This window comes from Microcaecilia unicolor, chromosome 11 (assembly GCF_901765095.1).
Source record: "Microcaecilia unicolor chromosome 11, aMicUni1.1, whole genome shotgun sequence".
NCBI lineage: Eukaryota > Metazoa > Chordata > Amphibia > Gymnophiona > Siphonopidae > Microcaecilia > Microcaecilia unicolor.
Window position 1 is genome coordinate 107235268 of NC_044041.1, and position 27720 is coordinate 107262987.

The 27720-nt window shown below is 49.7% G+C and overlaps 1 protein-coding gene across 2 annotated transcripts in view; it reads right to left on the reverse strand.

The window, feature by feature from the left end:
• LMNB2 (lamin B2) overlaps positions 1–27720 on the reverse strand; it is a 250862-nt gene that overhangs the window by 74190 nt on the left and 148952 nt on the right. For both annotated transcript variants that reach the window (XM_030220310.1, XM_030220309.1), the window contains one exon: positions 4476–4785. In XM_030220310.1, coding sequence (XP_030076170.1) covers positions 4476–4785 — 310 coding nt within the window. The remainder of the gene's footprint in view (positions 1–4475; positions 4786–27720) is intronic.

Below are 27720 nucleotides of genomic sequence, written 5' to 3' on the forward strand. Positions count from 1 at the left end.
AAATGGACTGGTTCAGGTGAAACGCTGAAACCACCTTAGGCAGGAAGAAAGGCACAGTACGTACCGTTACTCCGGACTCTGAGAATTGCAGAAAGGGGTCTCGACAGGACAGCGCCTGGAGCTCAGACACACGTCTCGCCGAGATCATGGCCACCAAAAAGACTGTCTTTAGAGTCACATCCTTCTCCGAAGCTTGCCTCAGCGGCTCGAAGGGCGAACACTGGAGAGCCTTCAACATCAGCCCCAGGTTCCAAGCCGGACACGGCAGTCGCACTGGCGGGCGGAGCCAGAGTGTCCCTCTTAGAAATCAGGCAACGTCTGGATGAGCGGCCAGGGAAAAGCCAGAGACCTTCCCTCGAAAGCATGCCAATGCTGCCACTTGCAGGAAATTGTAGACCAAGCCTTTTTGTAATCCATCCTGCAAAAAGTCCAGTATCGGCGAGACTGCAGCCCGCCTGGGTGTAATCGCCTTTGAAACACACCACGCCTCAAACTGGCGCCAGATCCGCGCATAAGCAACGGAGGTGGACCGCTTGCGGGCCTGCAAGAGAGTGGAGATGACTTTGTTAGAATAGCCCTTGTCTCTCAATTGCACCCTCTCAACAGCCATGCTGTAAGATCAAAGCGGCAGAGATCCTCCATGGTCACCGGTCTCTGCATCAACAGGTTCGGCACAAGAGGCAAAGGAAGAGGGGCTTCCACCAGCATCCGCCGGAGATCCGCGTACCACGGACGCCTGGGTCAATCCGGGGCAATGAGAATCACCACTCCTCGATGTAGTCGAATTCGCAGGAGGACTCGCCCTATCAAGGGCCAAGGAGGGAACACACATAGGAGGCCTGAGGGCCAGGGTTGAGCCAGAGCATCCAACCCCGCCGAGCTAGAATCTCTCCGTCTGCTGAAAAAGCATGGGACTTCGGCATTTGCGCTTGACGCCATTAGATCTGCTACGGGCGTTCCCCATTTGGCACAGAGCTGAAGAAACACTTCGTCTGCCAGTTCATACTCCGCCGGGTCGATTTAATGCCTGCTTAGAAAATCGGTTTGCACGTTGTTCTGACCTGCTATATGCCCTGCCGAAAGAAGCTGCAGGTGTAGCTCGGCCCAGTAACAAATCTGAGCGGCCTTCGCGGCCAGTGCTCTGCACTGAGTGCTGCCCTGGCGATTTATGTAGGCCACCACTGTCGTGTTGTCCGACAGAATTCTGACAGCCAGCCCCTCCAGAGTCTTGTGAAAGGCAGAAGAGCCTGGAATATCGCTCTCAGTTCCAAGCGATTGATGGACAACCCCGTTTCCGCGGGTGTCCACAGACCCTGGGCATAGCTTCCCTTGCAATGTGCTCCCAGTCGACAAGGCTGGCATCGGTTATCGCCAGCGGCATTCCTCACCGCAGCATGCTGTCGGAGAGCCACCACTCTATTCTGAGCCGGGCCGCAGGGAGCCACGTTAGTCTGCGTTGATAATCCTGGGACAATGGAGACCATCATTGAAGCAGGGCACTCTGCAGTGGTCTCAAGTGCGCTCTCGCCCAAGGCACTACTTCCAAAGTGGCCGTCATCGACCCCAGCAGCTGGACAAAGTCCCAAGTTCGCGGGCGAGGCATCGGCAGGACCAGATGGACCTGATTCTGAAGCTTGCACCGCCTTTGATCGGGCAGAAAGACAAACCCCGAGGACGTGTCGAACCGGACCCCCAAATATTTGAGAGACTGAGAGGGGGTCAGGTGACTTTTGGGTATGATGAGCCAGTCGTCGAGGTACGGGTGAACCCTGATACCCTCTCGCCTGAGAAAGGCAGCTACTACCACCATTACCTTGGAAAAGGTGCGGGGAGCTGTGGCGAGGCCAAAAGGCAAGGCCCAAAACTGGAAATGTTTTCCCAACACCGCAAACCAGAGAGAAACTGTTGATGCGGGGGCCAAATAGGTATGTGCAAGTAAGCTTCTTTTAGGTCCAAAGACGTGAGAAAATCTCCTGGCTGTACCGCCGCAATGACAGAGAACAGGGATTCCATGCGAAAATGCCGCACTCTTAATGCCTCGTTCACTGACCTTAAGTCGAGGATCGGTCGGAAAGACCCGCCTTTTCGAGGCACCACAAAGTAAATGGAGTAGCGACCGCAGCCGCGTTAGGCGGGAGGCACAGGGATCACTGCTCCGAGGTGCAACAAGACTTGTAAGGTCTCCTCTACTGCCGCCCGTTTGACGGCAGTACCGCATCGGGACTCCAAAAACACGTCTCTCACCGGGGCGCTGAACTCCAATCGGTAACCTTCTCTGATCAGGTCCAAGACCTACTGATCTGAGCTAATCTTGGTCCATTCCTCGAGAAAGAGGGAAAGACGTCCTCCTACTGCAGCAATCTAGGAATGGACCGGCGGACCGTCATTGAGGGGGCCGCCGCTGAACTCCAGGCCTTGATCTGGCTGCTGCGGAACGCTTGTCAGAGCGAAAGGAGTTCCTCTGCTGAAAAAGGGCACGTGGAGAAAACCCAGCAGAGCACTCCGGGCGATACCTGCGAGCTTCACGGAAGCGAGGTCTGGGAGAGGAGGGCAACACAGAACCCTTGGAAGAAGGCCTCGGCCTATCCTCGGGTAACTGCTGGAGGGTAGGGTCCCCCAGGTCTTTAACAATTTTCTCCAGCTCCTCTCCAAATAACAGGAGGCCCCGAAGGGTAACCTCACCAGCCTGTGCTTGGAAGCCATGTCAGCCGCCCAATGCCGTAGCCATATAAGGTGGCGGGCAGCCACCGCCACAGACATCTGTTTAGCCAAAGCTCTGACCAGATCATAAAGGGCATCAGCCAAAAATGACAGGGCTGACTCCATCAGCGCTGCAACCTCAGTGAGGGACTCCGCACCATCTGCGGGCTGATCCACTGACTGTTGTAACCAGGAGAGGCAGACCTGGGCTGCATAGGAACTGCAAATAGACGCCCTTAAGGCGAGGCCCGATATTTCAAAGGGCCATTTCAGAGCAGATTCAAGCCGCCGGTCCTGCATGTCTTTTAGGGCAACCCCTCCCTCTACGGGGAGTGGTCTTTTTAGTCACCGCCGTGAGCAAAGCGTTCACTTTAGGCATCCCCAAAGGGGCCAAGTGCTCCTCACTCAGAGGGTAAAGCTGACCCATAGCCCTGGCCACTTTCAAAGGCCCATCGAGTTCAGACCATTGAGCTGAAATAAGCTCTTGGATGGAGTCATGCACGGGAAAGGCTCGAGCAGGCTTTTTAGTACTCGCCATCCTAGGATTACCAGAGGAGGCATCGCCCTTGGCAGGATCATTAAAAGAGAGAGCCTGCAAGGCGTCAGAAATGAGCGCTGGCAGCTCATTGCGGTGGAAAATCCGAACCGCATTGGGATCAACCAGATCCGGTGGCAAACCAGCACCTTCCTCTGGCTCATCAGACCATGAGGCCCTGCCAGAACCCTCAGAATCCCCACAGCCCGACCACGGGGAGGAAAAGGGGAGTGCGTCACTCTCCGACGGGAATTTACCAGTCTATGTTTAGCGTCCTTCCAACGCACGAGGGAAGTAGCCAGCCCCGGGCCATCAACACCCGGGGGGAAACTAGGTAGCAGCGCAGTGTCAGACACCTGCGGCAGAGCTCTTTTCAGCATGAAGGCTTTATGCATTAACAGCACAAACTCAGGGGAGAAAAACTCACCCTGACCCTCCGCCTCCGAATTAGGCGTAACGGGAATAGGAGCTCCTCTAGCGTCTAAAGAGCACGTCTTACAGAGCCCCGCTGCTGATCTGCGTTTACCACAACAGGAGCAGCACTTAACTCCCTCAGCAGCCATCGCCCAACCGGACGGAATTATATAAGTAAAACGGCAGCTTCGCGCCAAAACTTACCCCGTTCGGAACGGCGTCCGCGGGACCTCCCCGGAGGAGCTAGGCACCACTCTCACCTCAAAAGACCGAGTCAAACGAGCTCCTGTCAAGCTGCACGCTGAAAATAGCCTCAGAATAATTACGCAGAATCAATGCGTACTCCTTATTTTATTTTAACGCTGTGAGGAAAGTTGGAGGCAGGCAGCAACAGAGGTACTCCGGTAGGCAGGGAGATGGGTAAGGCAGGGAAAGGGCAAACCTATATGCCTTCAAAGTGGGCACCACCAGCCACAACACCCCAGCTTCAACTGGCAAAGCACAGGAGGCACCCCAGGCAGAATTTTTCCAGGAGCTGATCAAGCTACGTCCACACCTGCTGGGAGATAGAGAAATACTGAAGGCAGATGGAGCTAGCCGTCCAAGAGGACACTATGGTTTTTCAGTGTTCTCTATCTCCACATGCTGGTAGGCGGATACAACCCATCAGTTAATGGATTCATCTGCTGCTGATGACAAGGAAATGTGGGATACAAATGTAACAAATAATAATAATTTGTGGTAACACTATGCACTTTAGACTGGTATGTGGGTGGCTGTGTGAGGTGAAGAGAATCAGTTCTGTACCAGGTCACTCACTAATCACCTTGTTAGAGTTGTTCTTCAGCTGTACGTATTTCCCTTCTAGGTCTATTTCTTCTACGGTGATGCTTCCGGAGGCAGATGCCTGTTGGGACAGGTGGTAACTACTGCTGCTGCTTCCACCAGTGCCACTGAATCCAGAATTGCTGCTGCCAAAACCAGTCACATCGTCACCGCTTCCAGAATGCTCCTCCATCTCAACACGCTTTCTCTTGGCTCGGGAAGCGTAGACAGCAGAGGAGCTGCTGCTGCTGCTGGAGGATGTTGCACGGGAGACAGTGACGCGAGAGGATGGGCTTGGAGAGAGCTTCAACCTGAATGTAAAACACACATTAATCAGCAAGAGGGAGGGAGATTCTTGCCTAGTACCAACAGAAGTCCCAACAGATCTCCTTGCCTCTGGTTTTATTCAAAAGACCAACCTCCTTCCTGCCTTCTTGCAGATCATCATTACCACTATTTTTTTCTACCCAAACCATGCTGTCAGACAAACACATCACCTTCCTTCCCCTGCCTTTGAGTCCCCTACCTTGCCCACTACCATCATCCAGTATCCAGATCCACTGGCTATTGATACAGATATCTATTTCTACTGTGAACTTTAGTAGCTTACACATTTTCCTGCTTCATCTCTTTTAGATATTACAAAAACCATATCTACCCTGCATTCTTCTACTTCTTTCAAATTATTTTCACCCTTTCTATATTCTTTAAATAATTCTCTGATTTCTCTATCACATACTATCTTTCTCTCTAGCCTCAAGTGGTATATTCCTTGCCCAATGGAACAAGCTATTCTTATTTCACAGATGATTCTGATGCATCAGCCTCAACCTGCCTTTTTTGTCAAAAGTAACTGAGAAACTAGTCTCTACCCAAACTTGTATCCTTTCTCAATTCGCTTTTATTTAATATACTGCAAACCACTACAGCTACCATTATAGCTAAGTGGTTTACAATTATAATAGTAGAGTTGTACATGGATCTTACAACAAACAAACACTCATACACTAATGAAGTCACAAAGTGTGTTTATTGAAAATATACCTGGGACCCGACATTGAAGGTGAAATTAGGCCTTACCTGCTATTTTTTCTTTCCTCTAGACCCTCCAGACTGGTCAAGACACTTGGGTTATGCATGCCTACCAGAAAAGGGAGACTGAGAACACTAAAACTTTAACACTGTATAAGCCACCTACATAACCCCAGGCAGCCAGTAAATCGATAAAGCAGAGAAGAAAAACCAAACTCATAGAACCCTGTACACGGAAACTCAACTCAAACAAGAATGTGCTTTTGCTGACTGAATGCCAACAACACTCAGGTCCGCCCTGGTCAACACCAGAGACCACACCTGGCCATCACTAGACCAGAATTCAAGCCACAAAGACTCATCAGCCAGAGCAACGCTCAGGCTCAAAACAAGATAACCCTGAAATCCTCACTAGAAATAACAAACAGGGTGATTCTTGACTGGTCTGGAGGGTCTAGAGGACAGACCAGTCAAGACGCTTTGGAAGTACCAAAGCAGTAAACCATCTAAGGGCGGGACCCCCGAAAACCAGAGGTCAGAACTGCCGCACCAAAACCCGAATCCTCTCTAGCCTGAATGTCAATCCTATAATGCTTCACAAAAGAATGCAGAGAGGATCACACAGCAGCCCTACAAATATCCTGAGGTGGAATGAAACTGCTTTCTGATCAGGAGGAAGCCACCCCCTGAGTAGAATGTGCCTTCAGCACTGATGGCACCTCGCACCCCTTGAGCAAGTAGGCCGAAGAAACTGCCTCCTTCAACCATCTGGCTATAGTTGCTTTAGAAGCAGCAGCTCCCTTCTTAGGTCCTCCATACAAAACAAACAACTATCCAAGGCAGGAAAATCCTGAGTCCTCGTCAAGTAAGAACGCAAGACCCGACGAACATCCAGTTTAGCCAAATGGTATTAGTTGAATCTCCCGACCAATCACCCAAGACCAACAAGGAAATGTCCTGATTCACATGAAAAGAGGAAATCACCGTGGGCATAAAGGATGGCACTGGCTTCAGAGACACCATCTCCTTAGAAAAAGACAAGAAAGGAGCTTGACAGGACAAAGCTTGGGACTCCGAAACCTTCTGGGCTGAAGCAATAGCCACCAGAAACACCGTATTCAGGGTAAGGTACTCGAGTCCGGTGGCTCAAAGGGAGGACCCACCAGAACCTCCAATACCAGATTCAAATCCCACGGAGGGACCATGGACAGATCAACTTCACTGCCAGCAAAAACCAGACCACATTCGGAGAAGACGCTAAGGACACGCCCTGAACCTTCCCCCGGAAACAAGCCAAGGCCGCCACCTGCACCTTCAAAGAGGAGAGGGCGAGGCCCCTATCCAAACCATCTTGCAAAAATTTCAGCACTTCTGGAAACAAAATGTGCCAAGGGGAATAAGAACGCTCTTGACACCAATTCTCAAAAATTCGCCACACGCTTACATAAGTGAATCAAGTAGAAGACTGTAACATAATATCAATTACTCTAGACAAAAACCCTTTCTTACGCAACCTGTTCCTCTCAAGAGCCAAGCTGTGAGAACGTAGACGGATCGGGCATCATGATGGGGCCTTGAATCAACAGCACTGACTCCCCTAGAGGAAGCAGACCCTATACCGCTAGACGCACTAGATCCCCATACCACGGTCGACAAGGCCAATTCGGGGCCACCAGAAATACCAGCCCTGAGTGTCGCTCTATCCTCTGAACTATGCGACCCACCAGGGCACAAGGAGGAAACACATACAGCAATTCCTGAGGCGGCCACGGAAGCACCAGGGCGTCGATCCCTTCGGATCGAGGATCTCGCCGACGACTGAAAAAACGCGGCACCTGGGCGCTGCTGGACATCTCCATGAGATCCATTAAAGGCAGGCCCCACTCCGACATGAGACGAAGAAACAGCGGACGGTGAAGCGAACCGGGATCCAGCGTGTGTCTGATCAGAAAATTCATGTTCACGTTGTCCACGCCGGCCACGTGACCTGTGAAGAGATCCTGCAGATGAACTTCTGCCCAGCACATTAACTCCGCTGCCTACTCAGCGACCACATGACTCCTCATGCCCCCTTGACGATTTGAATTAGGCCACGGCCGTGGCGTTGTCAAGACTCAGACAGCTTTGCCGACGAGGAGATACTGAAAAGCCTGCAGGGCCAGACGGATCGTCCACATCTCTAGATGATTGACATAATATAGTAACATAGTAGATGACGGCAGAAAAAGACCTGCACGGTCCATCCAGTCTGCCCAACAAGATAAACTCATATACGCTACTTTTTGTGTATACCTTACCTTGATTTGTATCTGTCATTTTCAGGGCACAGACCGTATAAGTCTGCCCAGCACTATCCCTGCCTCCCAACCACCGGCTCTGGCACAGACCGTATAAATCTGCCCAGCACTATCCCCGCCTCCCAACCAGCCCCCCCTCCCACCACCGGCTCTGCCACCCAATCTCGGCTAAGCTTCTGAGGATCCATTCCCTCGGAACAGGATTCCTTTATGTTTATCCCACGCATGTTTGAATTCCATTACCGTTTTCCTCTCCACCACCTCCCGTGGGAGAGCATTCCAAGCATCCACCACTCTCTCCACGAAAAAATACTTCCTGACATTTTTCTTGAGTCTGCCCCCCTTCAATCTCATATCATGCCCTCTAGTTCTACAGCCTTCCCATCTCCGGAAAAGGGCCTCCTCCAACGGCCCTGAACTACCTGAGGCAATGGGCCCCCCAGTCTGGCATCTGTGGTGAGAAGAATCCATTCCGGAGGATCCAAGGGCATGCCCTTCTCCAGATTCGGCGTGTGGCGCTACCACTGAAGGCTGAGGCGGGAAGCCGCCAGCAAAGCGAGCCTCTCTTCCAAGTCTTGTGTCTGAGGAGACCAGCGATCCAGAAGTGACAACTGTAACTGCTGCATTTGAGCCCTGGCCCAAGGGACTACCTCTATCCACGACGCCATGAGTTCCAGAACCTGCAGATAAGAACGAACCGAAGGAATTCTCTCGGAGCAAAGCTGACGAATTAGGGCCTGCATCTTGGCAATCCGAGTTGAAGGTAGGAACACCAGCCCCTTCGACGTGTCGAACTGGACCCCTAGATAACTCCAGGGACTGCGACAGGACGAGGTGACTCTTGTCCATGTCCACCACCCAGCCGAGCAACTCCAAGAAACTCACTACTCGCAAGGTCGCCTCTGCACTCTCCTGCCTTGACTTGGCTCGAATCAGCCAATTGTCGAGATACGGATGGACCAAGATACCTTGCTTTCTCAACGCCGCCGCCATGACCACCATAACCTTGAAAAAGGTCCAAGGTGCCATTGCGAGACCGAAAGGCAGAGCGAACAATTGAAAATGCTGCCCTAAGACAGCAACATGAAGAAAATGCTGATGAGCCACCCTGATGGGAATATGTAGATAGGCCTTCATCAGATCCAGGAAGTGAGGAACTCCCCCGTCTGAACTGCAACGATGACCGAACGCATTGTCTCCGTCCGAAAGGAGAGAACCTTCAGCACCACACTGACCCTTTTCAGGTCTAAAATGGGCTGGAAGGCGCCCTCCTTCTTGGGAACCACAAAATAAATTGAGTAACAACATGACCCCCCCCCCCCCCCCCCCGCATTCCAAGTGGGGATGGGAACTATGGCCCCCAGATTGATCAAACGAAGAAGGGTTTGGTGAACTGCCCTGGCCTTGAGCCGAGAGTGACACAGAGATACGAGAAAGAAGTCTGGAAGAGGGCCGTCAAACTCTAGCGCATACCCGTTGCGCACCACCTCAAGCACTCACTGATCCGATGTGGTCTGGGTTCACCTCTGGTAAAACTGACATAAACGAGCACCCACGCGAACCAAAGGTTGGACCCTTGCAGCTTCATTGAGAGGCATGCGCAGAGACGGAACCCGCTGAAGCCACGTCACAGCCTCCTCGAAAGGGCTGAGTGCGTGAAAAAAACCTGACCTCTAGGGGCTCCATTGGATCTATCCGGCCTGTACCGCCGAGTGTCTCGAAGACGACCACGCCCAGACACCCCTCGACCACTCGATTTGGGACGCATCTCTGGAAGGCGCAGAACGTTAGAATTCCCAAGGCCGTGCACCAATTTACCTAGTTCTTTCCCAAAGAGCATAGAACCCTTGAAGGGAAAAGAGCACAACCTGAACTTGGAGGCTGTATCTGCGACCCAACAACGAAGCTAAAGAGCCCAACGAACGCCAACTACCAGGGCCATATTTTTTGCTAACGTGCGCAGTAAGTCGTAAAGACCATCCGCTAAGAAAGAAGATCCCATCTCCAGCTTGGCCAGCTCCTGTACCAAGGTAGTTCTGTCCACAGTTGGATCGTCCAGGAGCTTCTCAGCACAGCGGAAGCAAGCGCAACTAGTCCCCCCCCACACACACTATGCCTAACAAAAGATTCCAACTTCCTATCTTGGGGATCCCGAAGAGCAGCCCCCCCCCATCAACAGGAACAGCCGTGGCCTTAGTGACCACCACAACCGCGTCCACTGTAGGAGGCTTTAAAGAATCTCTATCCTCCTGCGGGAGAGGATAAAACCTCGCCATGGCTCTAGAAACCAAACAGGGAGAGTCTGGGGACAACCACTCCTGCATGACCATCTCTCTCAGGTCTTTATTCATGGGAAAAGTACGGGAGGACCATCGAATACCCTTAACCAATGGGTCCACCTGCTTCACGTTCCCCACCGGGGCCTCAAGGGAATCAAACTTGAGTGTTTCAGCGACCTGATCAATTAACTCAGACAACTCATCTCTATGAAAAATCTTAACTACCGAGGGGTCCTCACCCGGCAAAGAACCCTCTTCCTCTTGACTGGTGTCCAAAAGAACATCGTCCCCGAGATCACTGCAATCCTCCTCCGAGGGCTGAACAGACAAAATCTCAGTGTCCTCTGCCCAATAAAGATGAGGCCTCTGTTACCAAGGGACCTACCCCCCCCCTAGGAAGATCCGACTGCTGGGATCCTGATTTCCACTCCTGAAACATTGACCAAATGAAGTCAGGAGGGAATCTCATCCCTCCTGCGTTCTCAGGAGACCAGCCTGCATTCTGCCACAAAGGATCATGCAAAGGCTGGTTCCCGCCAAAATCAGAACCGCCACTCCAAAACCCGACTGCGAGAACGCCTCAGCTGACACAGAGCTGGCTGCGGGAACCTCCGCAGACGAAGAGGGCGGCGGCTTTGGCTCCTCACAGAGCCGGCACTGTGCACCCGGCGCAAGCAGAAACGGCAACGGAACAGTTTCCCTGCCGACATCACCTCAGGAAGAAGGAGGGAAGAGAAACAAGAGGCAGCAGAGCCCAGTACAAAACACTACTAACTGCTCCTCACAAACTCAAACTGAGCTCTCTCGGATAGCCCAAAACAAAACGAGAACCGAAAAGTTTTTTTTTGTTTTTTTTTAGCCCGGTTGCTGAAAACTGACAAGGGCAAAAGGCACTCAAGGTTCCTGCAACAGTACAGGAGCCGAGGCACAGGGCTGTCTGCTCAGCACAGAAGGGGGAGGGACCTGGCCACCCCATAACAGGCTATCTGCAAATTTTCAGCAAGACATGGCTGGCCATGACCCACTGAAAATTTGCGGTTAGCTGCTGATTTTCAGCGCCAATTTGGTAGCCATAATTGGATGGTTCAAACTTAACTAGCCAGTGCTGAACATTGGCTTGGCCGGTTAAGTTTGAATTGGCCAAAAATAAACCAGTCACCGGAAACAGCCCAGCACTGAATATCCGGGCTCAGTGCTGACTGTGGGAGTTAGCTGGGCTAACTCCTGTGGTCTGAATATCAGGCCCATAGTATTTAAATATCTAAGCCACAGAAAGAGGAGAGGGGGTACTGATAGAACACAGACCGTGATATTATATATTGCTGTCCAAATGTTTACCATATAAGATCAGTCTCAATGTTGTTTAACTTGATGAAAAGCATGAGTAAAGAGATGAGTTTTAAAAAGTACTTTGAATTTAGAGACTGAAAGCTCAAACCTGAATTCAATGAGAACAGTGTAGGCACTACTACAGAGAAACAAGTAGAAGCACCAGCATGTAACATAATATGAAAAGAAAAGGGGAAGGGATTTGATATACCACCTTTCTGTGGTTACAATCAAAGCAGTTTACATATATACAGGTACTTATTTTGTACCTGGGGCAATGGAGGATTAAGTGACTTGCCCCGAGTCACAAGGAGCTGCAGTGGGAATCTGTGCTGATAAGAATGTAGAGAACGAGAGGCTGACTAGGAAATGAGAGATCTATTTAAGAACTGAAGGGCCCTGGTCTGAAAAATCTGGTTTACAAGAATACTACATTTAAGCAATATGAAAAGAAACAGGTAACCAGTGTTCACTAATAAGCAGAGGGTAGAGACAAACCTTTTAGCACCATATATAAGTTTTAACATCGCATTTTGATTGTGAATTAATTGCAAAGGGCAGATCTGCTCACTGTTGCTTTTCTCTCACTTACATTCCTAATCTTTCCACTAAACTGGATACCATTGTAGATTGGCTTCCTAATAACTGTTTCAAGATTAACATAACCAAAACTACTGCTATTTTTCTTCCACTCTTCCCAGTCTGGCTACCATCTACGGCACTCTCGCCTCCCTCCGCACAATTCTGTTAAACTCCTAGGTGTCACTATTAATAGCACCCTTAGATTTATGTTCATCCTTCCAACTCGACCCCCCCCCCCCAAAAAAAAAAAAAAAAAAAATCTTCACCTTACAATAACTTTGTTCTATTTGCCTTTTTGATGCATTGTGGCTCCTAGTCTGCTGCCTTGTCCTTTCCAGATTGGACTACTATATTTCTTTACTCTCACTTAAAATCTTCAACTGTATTGATAGCAATTAGCCCAAAATACTGCCATAAAACTTAGCTACGGTAAGAAGAAATTAAACTGTCACTCTTCTACTATATAGTGCACTGGCTACCTGACTCAATTGTCAATAGATGAGGTTTTGTCTCAGTGGGAATTTTATTATGAAATGCCCTTCTGGACAGCTTTGCCTTTGTGACGGTTTTGTGCAGTTCAAGAAATTATTGAAGACTAGACTTTTTGTGGCTGCATTTCTTTGAATATGCTCTGATGGTGGTATGGGGAATTTCTTACTGTGTACTGTATTTGTTTTAGAAAATGACACAGGGATGGGGACCCATGGTAACAGGGAGGGGATAGATACCACGGGGACAGGGACAAACTTTGGCCCCGTGTCATTCTCTACTTTGAAGCCTGTTAATGAACTGGACTGTTATTTATGTTTGAGTGATGCAGATGACAATATTTTGATTTTTTTTTTTTTTTTTTTTAGAAAAAAACAAACAAACATGCTGGCCACAACTGGCAAAATTTGCATGGGGGATCCTGTACGTTCCTGCTACCAACACATCTTCTGAGAAGACTTCATCTATTGCAGGAAGGACTGTGGAAGACAGGAGAGCTAGACTGAATTGTTGATGATTTATTCATCCACAGATTAAAAAAATCATAACAGTGCTTCATAGGGCATATTTCTCCCCCGCTAGAGCATACAGAACAGGGAGAAATTAGACCTTACCTGCTAATTTGCTTTCCTTTAGTCCCTCCGGACCGGCCCAGAATGTGACTGATGGGTTGTGCATGCCTTCCAGCAGGTGGAGACTGAGAAAAAAACTGTGACTCTAGAGAGAGCCAATAAGAGCCCTTGGCAACAAGATCCAGTAACACAGTACCAAAGCAGAAGCAAGTAAAACAATAAGTAAATGGTCTGTGCATACGAAAGCCTGAGCAGCCACTGGCACATTGCCAACACAGGGTGTGTACCACCAAAAATAATGTGACCAATGACATGCCCCTGCATATCATGCACAAAAGGTTACATACTGAACCATAGAATTTGAGTTTTATTTTTCTTTTTTTTTAACAATGAAACCAGAAACCAGCAACACAGCTCCCAAGAAAACAATATAACTTAGCTCTTGAAGACACAGAATACCTAAAAGGAGGGATTTGGGCCAGTCCGGAGGGACTAAAGGAAAGCAAGTTAGCAGGTAAGGTCTAATTTCTCCTTCCTTAGCGTCCCTCCGGACCGGCTCAGAATGTGACTGATGGGAAGTAACAAAGCAGTAAGATTATGGGAGGGACCCTAACAGCCCCACCGTCAAAACGTGTGCCCCCAAAACAACTTGCTGATGACCCAGGATGTCCAATCGATAGTGCTTAGAAAAGGAATACAAAGAAGACCAAGTCGCCACCATGCAAATGTCCTCCGGAGGCACCAGACAACGTTCTGCCCAAGATGTAGCCTGACCTCTGGTAGAGTGAGCCTTAACTCCTTCTGGAACAGCTTTCCCAGAAAGAAAGTAAGCTGATGCAATAATTTACTACTACTACTATTTAGCATTTCTATAGCGCTACAAGGCATACGCAGCGCTGCACAAACATAGAAGAAAGACAGTCCCTGCTCAAAGAGCTTACAATCTAATAGACAAAAAATAAATAAAGTAAGCAAATCAAATCAATTAATGTGGACGGGGAGGAAGAGAGGAGGGTAGGTGGAGGCGAGTGGTTACGAGTCAAAAGCAATGTTAAAGAGGTGGGCTTTCAGTCTAGATTTAAAGGTGGCCAAGGATGGGGAAAGACGTAGGGGCTCAGGAAGTTTATTCCAGGCGTAGGGTGCAGCGACTCCCTGCCGCTGACAGACTGAACAGCAGTGGAACTTCTCTATTGTGTCTGCCTAAGCCAACTGCGAACCAAAACAGGAGCCAGAAAAAACAACAGCAAACTGTCACAAAGAAAAAACAGAAGCTGTCTTGCTCGTTTAAAGAGAAAGTAAACGGCAGAGAACCAAATATATATATATATGGATGCACAGAAAAAATAAATTCACCCAAACAAAGATATTAAAACCAACTAAAAGATTACAGCAAGAAATAGAAAAAATATAAAGAATATAATATAACAAACTAGTAAAAAAGGCCCGTTTCTGAAGGCAAGGAAACGGGCGCTAGCAAGGCAATCACCCCCCACCCTGTGTCGCTCTGTCCCCAGCCAGCCTCCCTGGCCTGCCCACCCACCCAGTTCAAGGCCTCCTCATGCCCCTCCCACCGTGTTCCAGACTCTGCCCTCCCTCCGTTTTCAACACCCCCCCCCCCCCCCGCCTCCGTGTTACGAACCACTGTACCCTCCTTCTCGCCGAAAACCGTCCCCCAACACCGTCGAGTACCTGTGCTGATGGGGGACCCCAACCCCCGTCAGCTGAAGTCCTGTTCTGGCCTTCGCGGCGTTGCTTCCTCAATGATCTTCTGTTCAAGTTTCTGTGCGTGCGTCAGCTGTTTCTGTTTTTTCTGAGTGCACCCTGTTCGAGAGGACGTAAGTCTGCTCAGCTTTTTTTTTTTTTGTAGGACGGCAGGGTCAGGAGGGCGCTCTGTGAGGGCATCAGTCTGTGGTGCTTTGTTTTTTTTTTTTTGAGGGCGGCAGGGTTGTTAGCGCGGCACTCTGGTCATCTGCTTTTTTTTTTTTTTAGGGAGGTTGGTGTGCGTGGCAGATTCGCATGGCAGCTTCATGAGTGCGGCAGCTTTTTTTTTCTTGTTTTTGCGCGTGCCAGTTCTTTCAGCTGTGTGTTCGGGCAGTTATTTTTTCCCCTTGTTTTGCGCGTGCCAGTTCTTTTGATTGTCAGCTGTGTGTTCGGCATGACATCAAGCTGATCTACCGATGGAAGCAGACCACCAACGAGGGATCCACGGTCCCAGGCAGCGTTAGAACGTTGGAGGTGAAAATTATTATGCAGGATATAATATAAAGAATGAGACAAAAGGGCTCATCACCTTCCACCTGCTGAAGACTGAGATTATTGGATCTTTCTCTTGTTGCCAAGGGCTCTTATTGGCTCTCTCTTGTTTTTTTTCTCAGTCTCCACCTGCTGGAAGGCGTAAACAACCCATCAGTCACATTCTAGCCGGTCCAGAGGGACGCTAAGAAAGTTGTATTTTGTACCCCTGGACATTTTAACAGGGTGGATTAGGATTCCTTTGGGTAGAAGTCAGCTATTGTTGGGGTTGGAAGGGTGGTGGTGATTATAATTGCTCACTGTTATTATTGTTTTCTATTTGTGATTTATAAACAGTTGGACAGCATACTGTTCCGTTTAATAAAAAAATCATAAATGTTCGAGGCTTTTGCAGATGAGGACTGAGCCTGCGGGGACAGGGCGGAGACAGAGCTGTGGGGATGGGAACAGAACCACGTGGACCGGGCGGGGATAAACTTTGTCCCTGTGTCATTCTCTAATTTGTTCCATGATGTGTGTGAAATTTATTGGAAACCGTCTATAAATTAAAAAAAAAAAATCACACCCTATTTAAGTCTCTTACATTAGCCTGCAAAGTTTTCTACACATGCATTTCTTTGTTTAGCAATGGTTCCCAAACTTTCTCTGGTCATGGTGCCCCCTAAGCTACACATTTCCTCTCAGGTCTGCTCCCCTCCCTCCAACATTGCTGAGTCCTACCTTTGCTGGCGGGGATGCCCATGCCCCACCAGCCGAAAAGTTCCACTGACTGAGGCCCGAGCTCCATGCTGCTTGTGCAGCAAGCAAATTGGTGGCATGCTTCAGCCACCGACATCTGCATTCCCATGCATGCCCTCCCTTTCTTCCCCCTTTCCATTCAACGTCTGCTCTCCTTCTATCCAGCTTCTGCTTTCCCTCTCTCCCCCACTTTCATCCAACCTCTGCTTCCCGTACCCCTTCCACCCATCCAAAGCCCCACCTTCCAACCAGCCAACGCCCCCCTCTCTGTTCCTCCCACAAATTCAGCATTTGCCTCCACTGTCCCCCTCTTCCCCCACACACCTCGATCCTTGCCACTGCTGCTTCTTTAGACCAGCAGCAACGGCAAAGCAAGCTATAGCCACCGCAAGGCAAGACTCTTCATTCATGCGGCTGCCAGCTATACCCCGGTACAGGAAATGATGTCTGAGGGGACAGGACCGTCAGACATGTGTATGGAGAGTCCAGCTCCGTGATGGCTGCACTTTGTTTTGCCGCTGCTCATCTAGAAAAGCAGCAGTAGCAGACTGAGTGGTGGCAGAAGGTAGGTGGGGAAAATGCGTCACGGATTCCCTGAGAGTTGGATACGGCACACAGTTTGGGAACTGCTGCCCTATACCCCTGCCCATATTCTACATTCCGCTCAACAAAATCTTCTCATTATTCCCTCCTACTGTAAAGTTTGAGACAACCCATGCCTCATAAGAGACTTCTAAGGAAGTCAACAAGTCATGGGATAGGAGGGAATGTTCTCTTGTGGACTAGGAACTGATTAAAAGATAAGAAACAAAGGGTAGACTTAAATAAGCCAAGTCTTTCAACAAAAGAAGGTGAATAATTGAGTGTTTCAGGGATCAGTACTGGGACCATTTATAAATTATCTGGAAATGGAAACAAGTGAGATGATTATATCTGCAGATGACAAAACTATTTAAGACTTAATCACGGAGAAGAGCCTTAGGAAATAGGGAGACGAGGCATCCAAATGGCAGATGACATTTAATATGGACAAGTGAAAAGTGATGCACACTGGGAATAATCAGCCAAATCATAACCACATTAGAAGTCACAACCCAAGAAAAAGATCTACACTGAGAAAAATAATAGGTTATTGTTGCTGATCAGTTACAGGAATATTTGGAGGCTCATCAGATCCAATGCAGTCTGGTTTTTGAGTGCAATTCAGAACAGAAACAATCTTGGGAACATGGCTGTCTAAGATGCGATTGTTATTGGATAATGGGACTCAAATTTTTCTTATGCAGTTGGATTTATCTGTTGCATTTTATTTAGTTCATCACTAGTCTCTACCAGAGAAGTTTGGGGAGTTGGGTATATCACTGCGGCAAAAGGCGGGGTATAAATGACATGAAATAAATATCAAGGAAGGTTTGGACTTGGATCTGTTGTTCCCCCCCCCCCCCAATATAGAATTGTTCAAGTTAATTGGCAGGGAAAGCGATCTAGGGAGTGGAATTTCCCCCAGGAATCTCCACTCCCCCTTATTTATTTAATGTTTATCCTAGTGGTTTGGGGTGCCTGCTTCGATTCCTGAAAGTGCAATTTTTTACCTATACTAATGACATTGTCTTGTTGTTCTCTTTGTACTCAGACCCCAAATTAGCGGGGACTGCAGTACTGTTAAAATCAAATATTAAACTATTAGGATTCATCTTGGATTCTCAGTATACTAAGGAACTGTATATTAGTCCTGTAGTTCAGAAATGTTTAAATTAAGATTGTTAAAGAGACTTAAGTGGTACTTCAAGGAATATCAATTTAAATGACCTGTCCAGTCTTTACTAGTAATCCAATATGGAAAGAACTAATGTGGTTTTTATTGGACCCACAAAAACAAATTCATAGACTGCAAGCAATTCAGAATGCTGAAGCAAAGCTGGTAAGTGGGAGGAGATCTGATCATGTGACCCCCTTATTTGATTCGGCTGCACTGGTTGCCTTTAAGGGCAAGAACTGAGCTTTAAAATTCTGGTTTTTGTTTATATAATTCTTTATGAACTAAGTCCTGGTTATTTAATTGGACTGCTTAAACTTTACACTACTTCATGAAACTTACATTCAGATGCAGAAATTAAATTGGTAAACCAATCCAAGATTCTGTGTAAGTTCCCATATATGGAAGTTAAGCCCTGCCCAGCACATCCCATGATGCACTGGGCAAGGTGCCGTCATTTTGAGATGGCGCATAGAGAGGAGGGGCCTGCTGGTCCCTCCTCCTACTTTAAGGTATGAGGGGAAGGGGGGGGGGGGGGTGTCAGGGTATCCTTGTGTGTTTAGTGGGGTGGGTTGGTGGTGGGTGAGGGGTCTGGAGGCCCACTGGATCTCCAGGCCCTTACATTTGTGTGTGTGTGTGTGTGTGTGTGGGGGGGGGCCTGGATGTGCATGAAGGGTCTCTCCATTTCTTCCCAATGCCCTGGCAAACCTTAACGGTTGCCGCAGGACAACCACCTTTGTTTGGTGTGCTGCCCGCAGAGCACTGGTGAGGAATAGTGATGACTTTGTTTAGCAAGCAATTAGCGTTCAGAGCCAGAGAGCTTGTTTCACGCGCTGACCAGCTCTGAACATTCCACAGGCGCAAATATGGGCACTACACTGGTGCTAATGGCCTCCAACACCCGCATTTGCTTCTGAGCATCTGCCTGTGAGATGTGGGAATTATACATGTACTTCTTTTTTTTTTTTTAAATTTTGTTGTAATCCACCCTGAGCTGGCTGGTTGGGCAGAATATAAATATGTCAAATTAAATCAGGTGTCCATTGTGGACAATATGTTGAAATCTTCTCCTCAGTGTATGGGGGTGGCCAAAAAAGCAAACAGAAGGTGAAATTAGGTCTTACCTGCTAATTTTCTTTCCTCTAGACCCTCCAGACCGGTCAAGACGCTTGGGTTATGCACACCTACCAGCAGAGGGAGACTGAGAACACTAAAACTTAAACCAGTATAAGCTAGCAGCCAACCCCCAAGCAGCCAGTAAATCCTTAAAGCAGAAAACAAATGAAACCAATAAACAATTACAACCCCGAAAGGTCAAAGAACCCTGTACTCAGAAACAAAAAACATGAAACACGTGCTTCAACTGACCGAACGCCACAGCGCTATGGTCCCTCTCTGAAATACCAGAACTCTGCCAATCATACTCACCACAAAGAAACATGTACACAGCGGGAGGGTTCTTGACCGGTCTGGAGGGTCTAGAGGAAAGAAAATTAGCAGGTAAGACCTAATTTCACCTTCCTCAGCGACCCTCCAGACCGGTCAAGACGCTTGGGAAGTACCAAAGCAGTACAACTCCTAAGGGCGGGAACCTAGCATCCCAGAAGTCAACACTGCCGCACCAAAACCGGCATCCTCCCTAGCCTGCACATCCAGTCTATAATGTTTCACAAACGAATGCAACGAGGACCAGACCGCCGCCCTGCAAATATCTTGAGGCGGAACCAGACCACTCTCCACCCAGGAGGAAGCTACTCCCCTGGTTGAATGCACCTTCAGTTGGTCAGGCACTCTACATAGTAACATAGTAAATGACGGCAGAAAAAGACCTGCATGGTCCATCCAGTCTGCCCAACAAGATAAACTCATATGTGCTACTTTTTGTGTATACCCTACTTTGATTTGTACCCGTCCTCTTCAGGGCACAGACCGTATAAGTCTGCCCAGCACTATCCCCGCCTTCCAACCACCAGCCCCGCCTCCCACCACCGGCTCTGGCACAGACCGTACTAAGTCCCTTGATCAAATATGCCGAGGAAACCGCCTCCTTCAACCATCTGGAAATAGTTGCCTTAGAAGCTGCAGCTCCCTTCTTTGGACCGCCATACAACACAAACAACCTATCTGAAGACCGAAACTCCCGAGTCCTGGATAAATAAACCCTCAAGACTCGCCGAACATCCAGCTTGGCTAAACAGCGCTGAGACGCATCTCCCAACTTATCTCCCAGCACTGGCAAAGAAATGTCCTGATTTACGTGGAAAGACGACACTACCTTGGGTAAAAACGATGAAACAGGCTTCAAAGAGACCTTTTCCTTCGAGAAAGCCAGGAAAGGCGCACGACAAGACAAAGCCTGCAACTCCAAAACTCACCTCGCCGAAGTAATAGCCACCAAAAACACCGACTTCAAAGTAAGATCTTTAAGAGTACTCGACCCCAAAGGCTCAAAGGGAGGCCCTACCAAGACTTCCAACACCAAGTTCAAATCCCACGGCAGTACAACTGGCCACCAAGGAGGACGAATCAGCTTTACAGCACATAAAAACCGAACCACATCCGGGGAAGACGCCAAGGAGACTCCCCGTATCCTTCCCCAAAAACAGGACAGAGCCGCAATCTGCACCTTCAAAGAGCACAGGCAGCTCCTTGTGACTCTGGGGAAGTCACTTACCCTTCCATTGCCCCATGTAAGCCGCATTGAGCCTGCCATGAGTGGGAAAGCGCGGGGTACAAATGTAACAAAAAAAAAAAAAAGAGGAAAGAGCAAGACCTCTGTCTACACCATCCTGTAAAAACTCTAACACCTCCGGAATGGAAGCGGTCAAGGCGAACAAGAACGATCGTTACACCAACCTTCAAAGATCCGCCACACCCTAACATAAGCAAAGGACGTGGAACGTTTACGGGACTGCAACATAGTATCAATCACCTTAGTTGAAAAACCTTTCTTCTTCAGCCTGTCCCTTTCAAGAGCAAGGCTGTAAGCGAGAACGGAGACGGGTCTGACATCACGATCGGACCTTGCACCAACACCACCGACTCCGCCAGCGCGAGCGGCCCGCCTATCGCCAGACGTACTAGATCGGCAAACCAAGGCCGACGAGGCCAATTTGGAGCCACAAGAATTACTGTCCCGGCGTACCGCTCTATTCTTTGAACTATCCGTCCTATCAAGGGCCAAGGAGGAAACACGTACAACAGCTGGTGAGGGGGCCACGCGAGCACCAGAGCATCGATCCCCTCGGATCTTGCCGCCGGCTGAAAAACCTGGGTACCTGAGCATTGTCTGACGAGGTCATGAGATCTATCAACGGCAGACCCCACTCCTTCACTAGGCGACGGAACAATGGACGATGTAGCGACCACTCTCCTGGATCCAACGTGTGCCTGCTCAGAAAATCCGCGCCGACGTTGTCTACTCCGGCTACATGACTTGCCGAGAGACTCTGAAGATGGTTCTGCCCAACGCATTAACTCCGCTGTCTCCTCTGACACCTCTCGACTCTTCATACCCCCCTGATGATTTACGTACGCCACCGCCGTGGCATTGTCGGACAGTACTCCAACTGCCTTGCCTTCGAGAAGATACTGAAGAGACTGGAGTGCCAACCTTATCGCCCGAGTTTCCAACCGATTTATGGACCACAAGGCCTCCTCCTCCGACCAGCGACCCTGAGCTACCTCTCCGAGACAATGCGCTCCCCAACCTGCTAGAGTGGCATTCGTCATTAGCACCGTCCACTCCGGAGGATCCAAGGGCATGCCTTTTTCCAGATTCGGTGTGTGAAGCCACCATCGCAGCTGAGACGAACCGGATCCGGCAAGCACAGTCTTTTCTCCAAGCTCTGAGTCTGAGGAGACCACCGCTCCAACAGTGCCGCCTGCAGCACCTGGCCCAGGGCACTACCTCTATCAATGCCGCCATGAGTCCCAAAATCTGAAGGTAAGAGTGAGCAGACGGGAACCGTTTGGCACAAAACTGGCGAATCAATAACTGCATCTTGGCAATTCGAACTGCCAGTAAAAACACCCGGCCCTTCGCCGTATCGAAGCGAACCCCCAGATATTCCAGGGACTGAGTCGGTTCCAGGTGACTCTTGACCACGTTCACCACCCAGCCAAGCGACTCCAAGAAAGCTACCACCTTCGCTGTCGCATCCACACTCTCCTGAAGGGACTTGGCACGAATGAGCCAATCGTCAAGATACGGGTGTACCAACACTCCTTGTTTCCTCAAAGCCGCCGCCACGACACCATAACCTTGGAAAAGGTACGAGGCGCAGTAGCCAGACCGAACGGCAGCGCACAGAATTGAAAATGCTGTCCCAGAACCGCAAAACGGAGAAACCGATTATGCGCCGCCCGAATGGGAATATGAAGATAGGCTTCTGACAGATCCAAAGATGTGAGAAACTCCACCGCTACTATGACCGAGCGCAACGTTTCCATGCGAAAGGAGGGAACTTTCAAAGCCTTGTTGACCCTTTTGAGATCTAGAATAGGCCGAGAGGAACCTTCCTTTTTGGGGACCACAAAATAAATCGAATAACAACCTGTCCCCCCTTTCTGAAACCGCATGGGAACGACCGCCCCCAGATCTATCAGCCGACGAAGCGTCTGCCGAATCGCCCTGGCCTTGACCCGAGAGCGGCACGGAGAGGTGAGAAAAAAATCTGGAAGGAAAGTCTTGAATTCTAGCGCGTACCTGTCTCGTACCACCTCGAGTACCCACTAATCTGACGTGATATGGGTCCACCTCTGATAGAATTGACTCAAACGAGCCCCTACCCTTACCAGAGGCTGGACCCGCACACCTTCATTGTGAAGCAAGCCCGGAGGATAGACCTCCCCCCCCGGCGCGTCTCAGCCTCCTCGCCGAGCTCCGCGAAAGGGCTGAGTACACTGAAAAAATCGAACCAACTTATCCAACTCTTCTCCAAACAACAAGGTCCCCTTGAAGGGAAGAGAACATAACTTGGACTTAGACGCCGCATCTGCCGTCCAACCACGAAGCCAAAGAGCCCGACGAGCTCCAACCGCCAATGCCATATTCTTAGCAGAAGCTCTCAGCAGATCATAACTAGAATCTGCCAAAAAGGAAGAGCCCATCTCTAACTTGGCTAGCTCTTGCACCAAGGAAGCTCTATCTAAGGCCGGGCCATCCAAAAGGCTTTCAGCCCAACGGAAACACGCCCTGGTTACTAGGCCCCCGCACAGAGCAGCCTGAAGTGACAATGCCGAGAGATCAAAATTGCGCCAAATGAGACTCTAATCTCCTATCCTGCGGATCTCTGAGAGCAGCTCCCCCATCAACCGGAATAGCCGTAGCCTTGGTAACTGCGGTCACCACCGCATCCACTGTCGGCGACTTAAAGGAGTCCTTATCCCCTTGCGGAAAAGGGTACAGTCTCGCCATAGCTCTACTCACCCTACAAGGAGAATCTGGGGAGGACCACTCCTGGAAGATCATATCTCTGAGATACGAATTCATGGGAAAAGTAAGCGCTGCCCGCCGAATTCCCTTAACTAAGGGGTCAAGCTGCTTAGCGTCCGCTACCACCGGCTCAGGCGAATCAAACCTAAGCGTAGAAACTACCTGCTCAATCAGCTCAGGAAGCTCATCCCTAGGGAAAATGCGCACCACCGAGGGGTCTTCACCTGGCAAAGGCCCCTCCTCCTCAGAAACCTTGTCCCCTAGGAACTCATCCCCCAGCAGACTACCCTCGTGGTCTGAGGGAGGCAAGGAAAAGAAATCTGGCTCTTCAGACCAATCTAAACGCTGTTGCTTAGCAACCAGAGGCCCTGCTCCCTTCAGAGGCTCTAACTGATTAGGGCCTGACTGCCATGCCTGAAACATGGCCCAAATAAAATCCGGAGGAAACCCCATGGCCCCTGCACCTTCCGGAGACCTGGAAGCACTCTGCCCCGGACCTTCCAACAGCAGGCGAGCAGCCACCCCCGTGGCGCCCAAATCCAAGATGGCGCCAAAATTGGAACCGCCGCTACGGGCCCAGAGGACAAGTCAGAGCCGGGCAAACCTTTACCGCTACCTGAACCCTCCGCAGCTAGTACCGGAGGCGAAGAATCAGGCTGTTTAGGCTCCCCACAGAACCTGCATTGAGCTCCTGGCGCATCTATCCCCCTTCGCGCACAAGAACGGCAGCGCGACAGCTTTCCCGCCGACATCGCGAATTTAAAGCGGTAAACCCTAACGTCCCAGCTCTCTCAAAGTTGCTCAAAATCCCCAGGCCTCTCTGTCAGCTTCCCAAACAACACAGTCAAGCACTGCCAAGCAGCCAAACACTGTTTCTTTTTACACTCACAACAAAAGCCCAGTTGCTAAGAGCTGACAGGGACTAAGCACTCAAGGTTCCTGCCATAGCAGGAGCCGAGGCAACAGGCAGAAAGTTCAGAAAGAGGATTTCAAAGCTACAAACTGCCAGAAGTTATGGCTCTCAAGGTTCCTGTCACAACAGGAGCCGAGGCACATGGCTGCCTAACCAAAGGCCAGCTGGGGAATAAGCCACACACTGGCTAAATTCCACAGAGAAAAGTGAATCCCACTGGACCTGCTTTTCTTGAAGCACTCAACCAAAAATAATTCCAAGTACAGGGTATTAGTTAAGAAAATCTAATCCTACCAGACCAGACTGACTGCTCAGGCTGCATGTCTACCCTCTGCTGGAGACTGAGATTTACTGGCTGCTTGGGGGTTGGCTGCTAGCTTATACTGGTTTAAGTTTCAGTGTTCCCAGTCTCCCTCTGCTGGTAGGCCTGCATAACTCAAGCGTCTTGACCGGTCTGGAGGGTCGCTGAGGAATGGAGCAATTAGATCTTACCTGCTAACTGGTTCTCCTTTAGTCCCTCTAGACTGGCACAAATGGGTTATGCATTCCTACCAGCAGATGGAGACTGAGAACAAACTGAGATACAAGCAAGCCTATAAATGGGCTGTGCAGTACCCAGAAAGCCAATCTACGCCTACCAAAGCAGATGATCCCTAAGTTAAAATGCCAGAAAAAGAGGAAACACTCTTTCAAAAGATTAAAAACTCTGTATGTGCCTCTGCTACCATGATCCCTTGACCAAGGTGTCTGAACAGCTGCTGTCCATCCACAGAAATAGACCATATCAAATCTGACCACCTCCCAAAAAGGCTGGTATGGGACAGAAGCACGCCACTCCCCTGCGGAGCCCAGTGTATTATTACTGTGTTTCCATTTCTTTGTCTTTTTATTTTTTTTTTTGCATGAAAAGTAGGGAACTGTAAGAATGACTCGGAGAAGCTCCCATAAAAAGGGACCAGGTCAAATCCTGGTCTCTCATCAGCCAGACCAATGAAATGCCAACTATGAAATTACAGCAACCACCTGGGAGGGGCCTGTGCCGGTCTAGGGGGACTAAAGGAAAGCCAATTAGCAGGTAAGATCTAACTGCTCCTTCCCTCTAGACTGGTACAGATGGGAAGTACAAGAGCAGTGACCATCATGGGTGGGATCCCTGGAGCCCTGTTGTGACGAACATACACATCTAACTGATAATGCCAAGCAAATGAATGAAGATAAGTCCAAGTCACTGCTCTACAAATTTCCAGCGGAGAGACCAAGGAATCCTCTTGCCCATGAAGACGCTATGACTCGTGTAGAATAGGCAGAGGGAATAGGCTGCTTCCAAAGCAAATAGGCTGAGGCTACCGCCCTCCTTCACCCACCGTGCAATAGTCGCTTTGGAAGCAGACTCACCCTTACGCGAACCCCATAACAGGACAGACGATCAGAGTGGTGAAACTCCTGAGACACTCGCAAATAACGACGGAGAACTCTCGGACATCCAACCAGTGTAATCACTGCTGCTCCTCTGAACTGTTCCTGTCACCCAAAACGGGTAAGGAGCCTTCCTGATTCAGATGAAACTGAGAGATCACCTTAGGAAAGGAACCGTTCGGAGAGCTACCTCATCTTTAAAGAACTGGCGAAAGGGATCTCTGTAGGACGAAGCCTGCAACTCCGACACATGCCGACCAGACAACAGGGCTACCAGAAGCACCGTCTTCTAGGTCAAATCCTTCAGGGTACAACTTGACAAGGGCCCAAAAGGCGCCGACACTAGCACAGACAACACAAGGTTAAGATCTCATGATGGAACTGGCTTATGTTCCTGAGAGGTGAATGCCTCCAAAAAAATGAACCACATCCGGAAGGGAACACAAAGGATGACCCTGAATGCAGTCCTGAAAACAGGCCACAGGCGCCAACTGTACTTTCAGCGAGGATAAAACAAGACCCTTATCCAATCCAGCCTGCAAAAAAAAAAAAAAAAAAAGCAAGCGCCTGAGGCACCGAGGCCCAAAGCGGCACAATAGAACGATCCGCACACCAGTCCTCAAAAATCTGCAAGGACGGGGCCCGAAAAACCATTCAGCAGCAACGCGCCCTCCCAAGAACTACGCCATAAGCGAGAACCAAGTCGGATCAGACAGGAACACCAGCCCCCGAGACAGAACGGCCGCCACTGGTGAGAATGGAAGCAGCTAGCCCACCAGGAGCCGAATGAGATCCCTGTATCAAGGTCTGCGAGGTCAGTCGAGAGCCACCAAGACGCTGAACCCATTGAAAATCTCAGCCAATCAGGGGCCACAGGGGAAACATATAAAAGGCTGTCTCTGGGCCAAAGCTGCACCTTCGCATTGAGACCCTCTGATTGACTGTCCTTCCTGCAACTGAAGAAACGAGGCACCTGAGCATTGGCCACAGTCACCATTAAGTCCATGACCGGAAGCCCTCAGTGGGTCACTACCGGAGAGAATGCCTCTGGACTCAGTTTCCATTCTCCTGAGTCCAGGTGATGCCTGCTGAAAAAATCTGTCTGAACGTTGTCCACTCCTGTCACGTGAACAGCGGAGAGATCTGCAAGATGGGCCTCTGCTCAAACGAGAAGAGATGCTTCTTCTGCCACAGACCTGTCTTTCGTGCCACCCTGATCGACGTAGGTGACTGACGTGGCATTATCAGAAATCATGCGCACCGCCATGCCTTGGAAAAGGGGCTGGAACACAAGAAGAGCCAACCTAATCACTCTCAGTTCCAACACATTTATCGATGCACTCGTCTCCTGAAGGGACCACACGCCTTGAGCTACCTGTCCCAAACAGCGTGCTCTCCAGCCTACAAGGCTGACATCCGTCGTTACCACTATCCACTGCAGAGAATCCAAGCTCGTGCCCCCCCCCCCCGAAAAGTGGGCAGACACCAACCACCACCTCAGGCTGCATTGCACCAGTCCCCACAGAAGGAATCGATCCTGTGGAGACCAGTGGGATAGAAGCGTCAACTGCAATGGCCTCATGTGTGCCCTGGCCCACTGCACTACCTCCAACGAAGCAGCCATGGAACCTTGGAACTGAAGGTACTCTTTGGCCCTAATGCTCCAGAACTCCAACAAAGACTGGACCTGAGACTGCAGCTTACGAATCCTAGCCTCTGGAAGAAAAACTCTGCCCACTTTGGTATTGAAATGAACCCCCAAATTCTCCAAGGACTGGGACGGCTGGAGATTACTCCCGGCCCAACAACTGCAGAAGACATACCACTCGGGCAGTGACCCCAACACTCTCCTGGTACAACTTCGCTTGGATTAGCCAGTCGTCCAGATACGGATGAACTAAAATGCCTTCCTTGCACAGTGCAGCTGCCACCACCAGCATGACCTTGGAGAAGGTACGGGGGGCCGTTGCCAACCCAAAAAGGAGCACACAAAACTGATATCTCCTCAAAACTGTGAAGTGAAAGACGTGCTGATGAGCCTGGCGCACAAGAATACAAAAGTACATCACTGTCAAGTCCAAGAAGAGAGGAACTCCCCGGGCTGGATGGCCAGAATAACCAGAGTGCAACATTTCAATGCGAAAAGGAAGCAC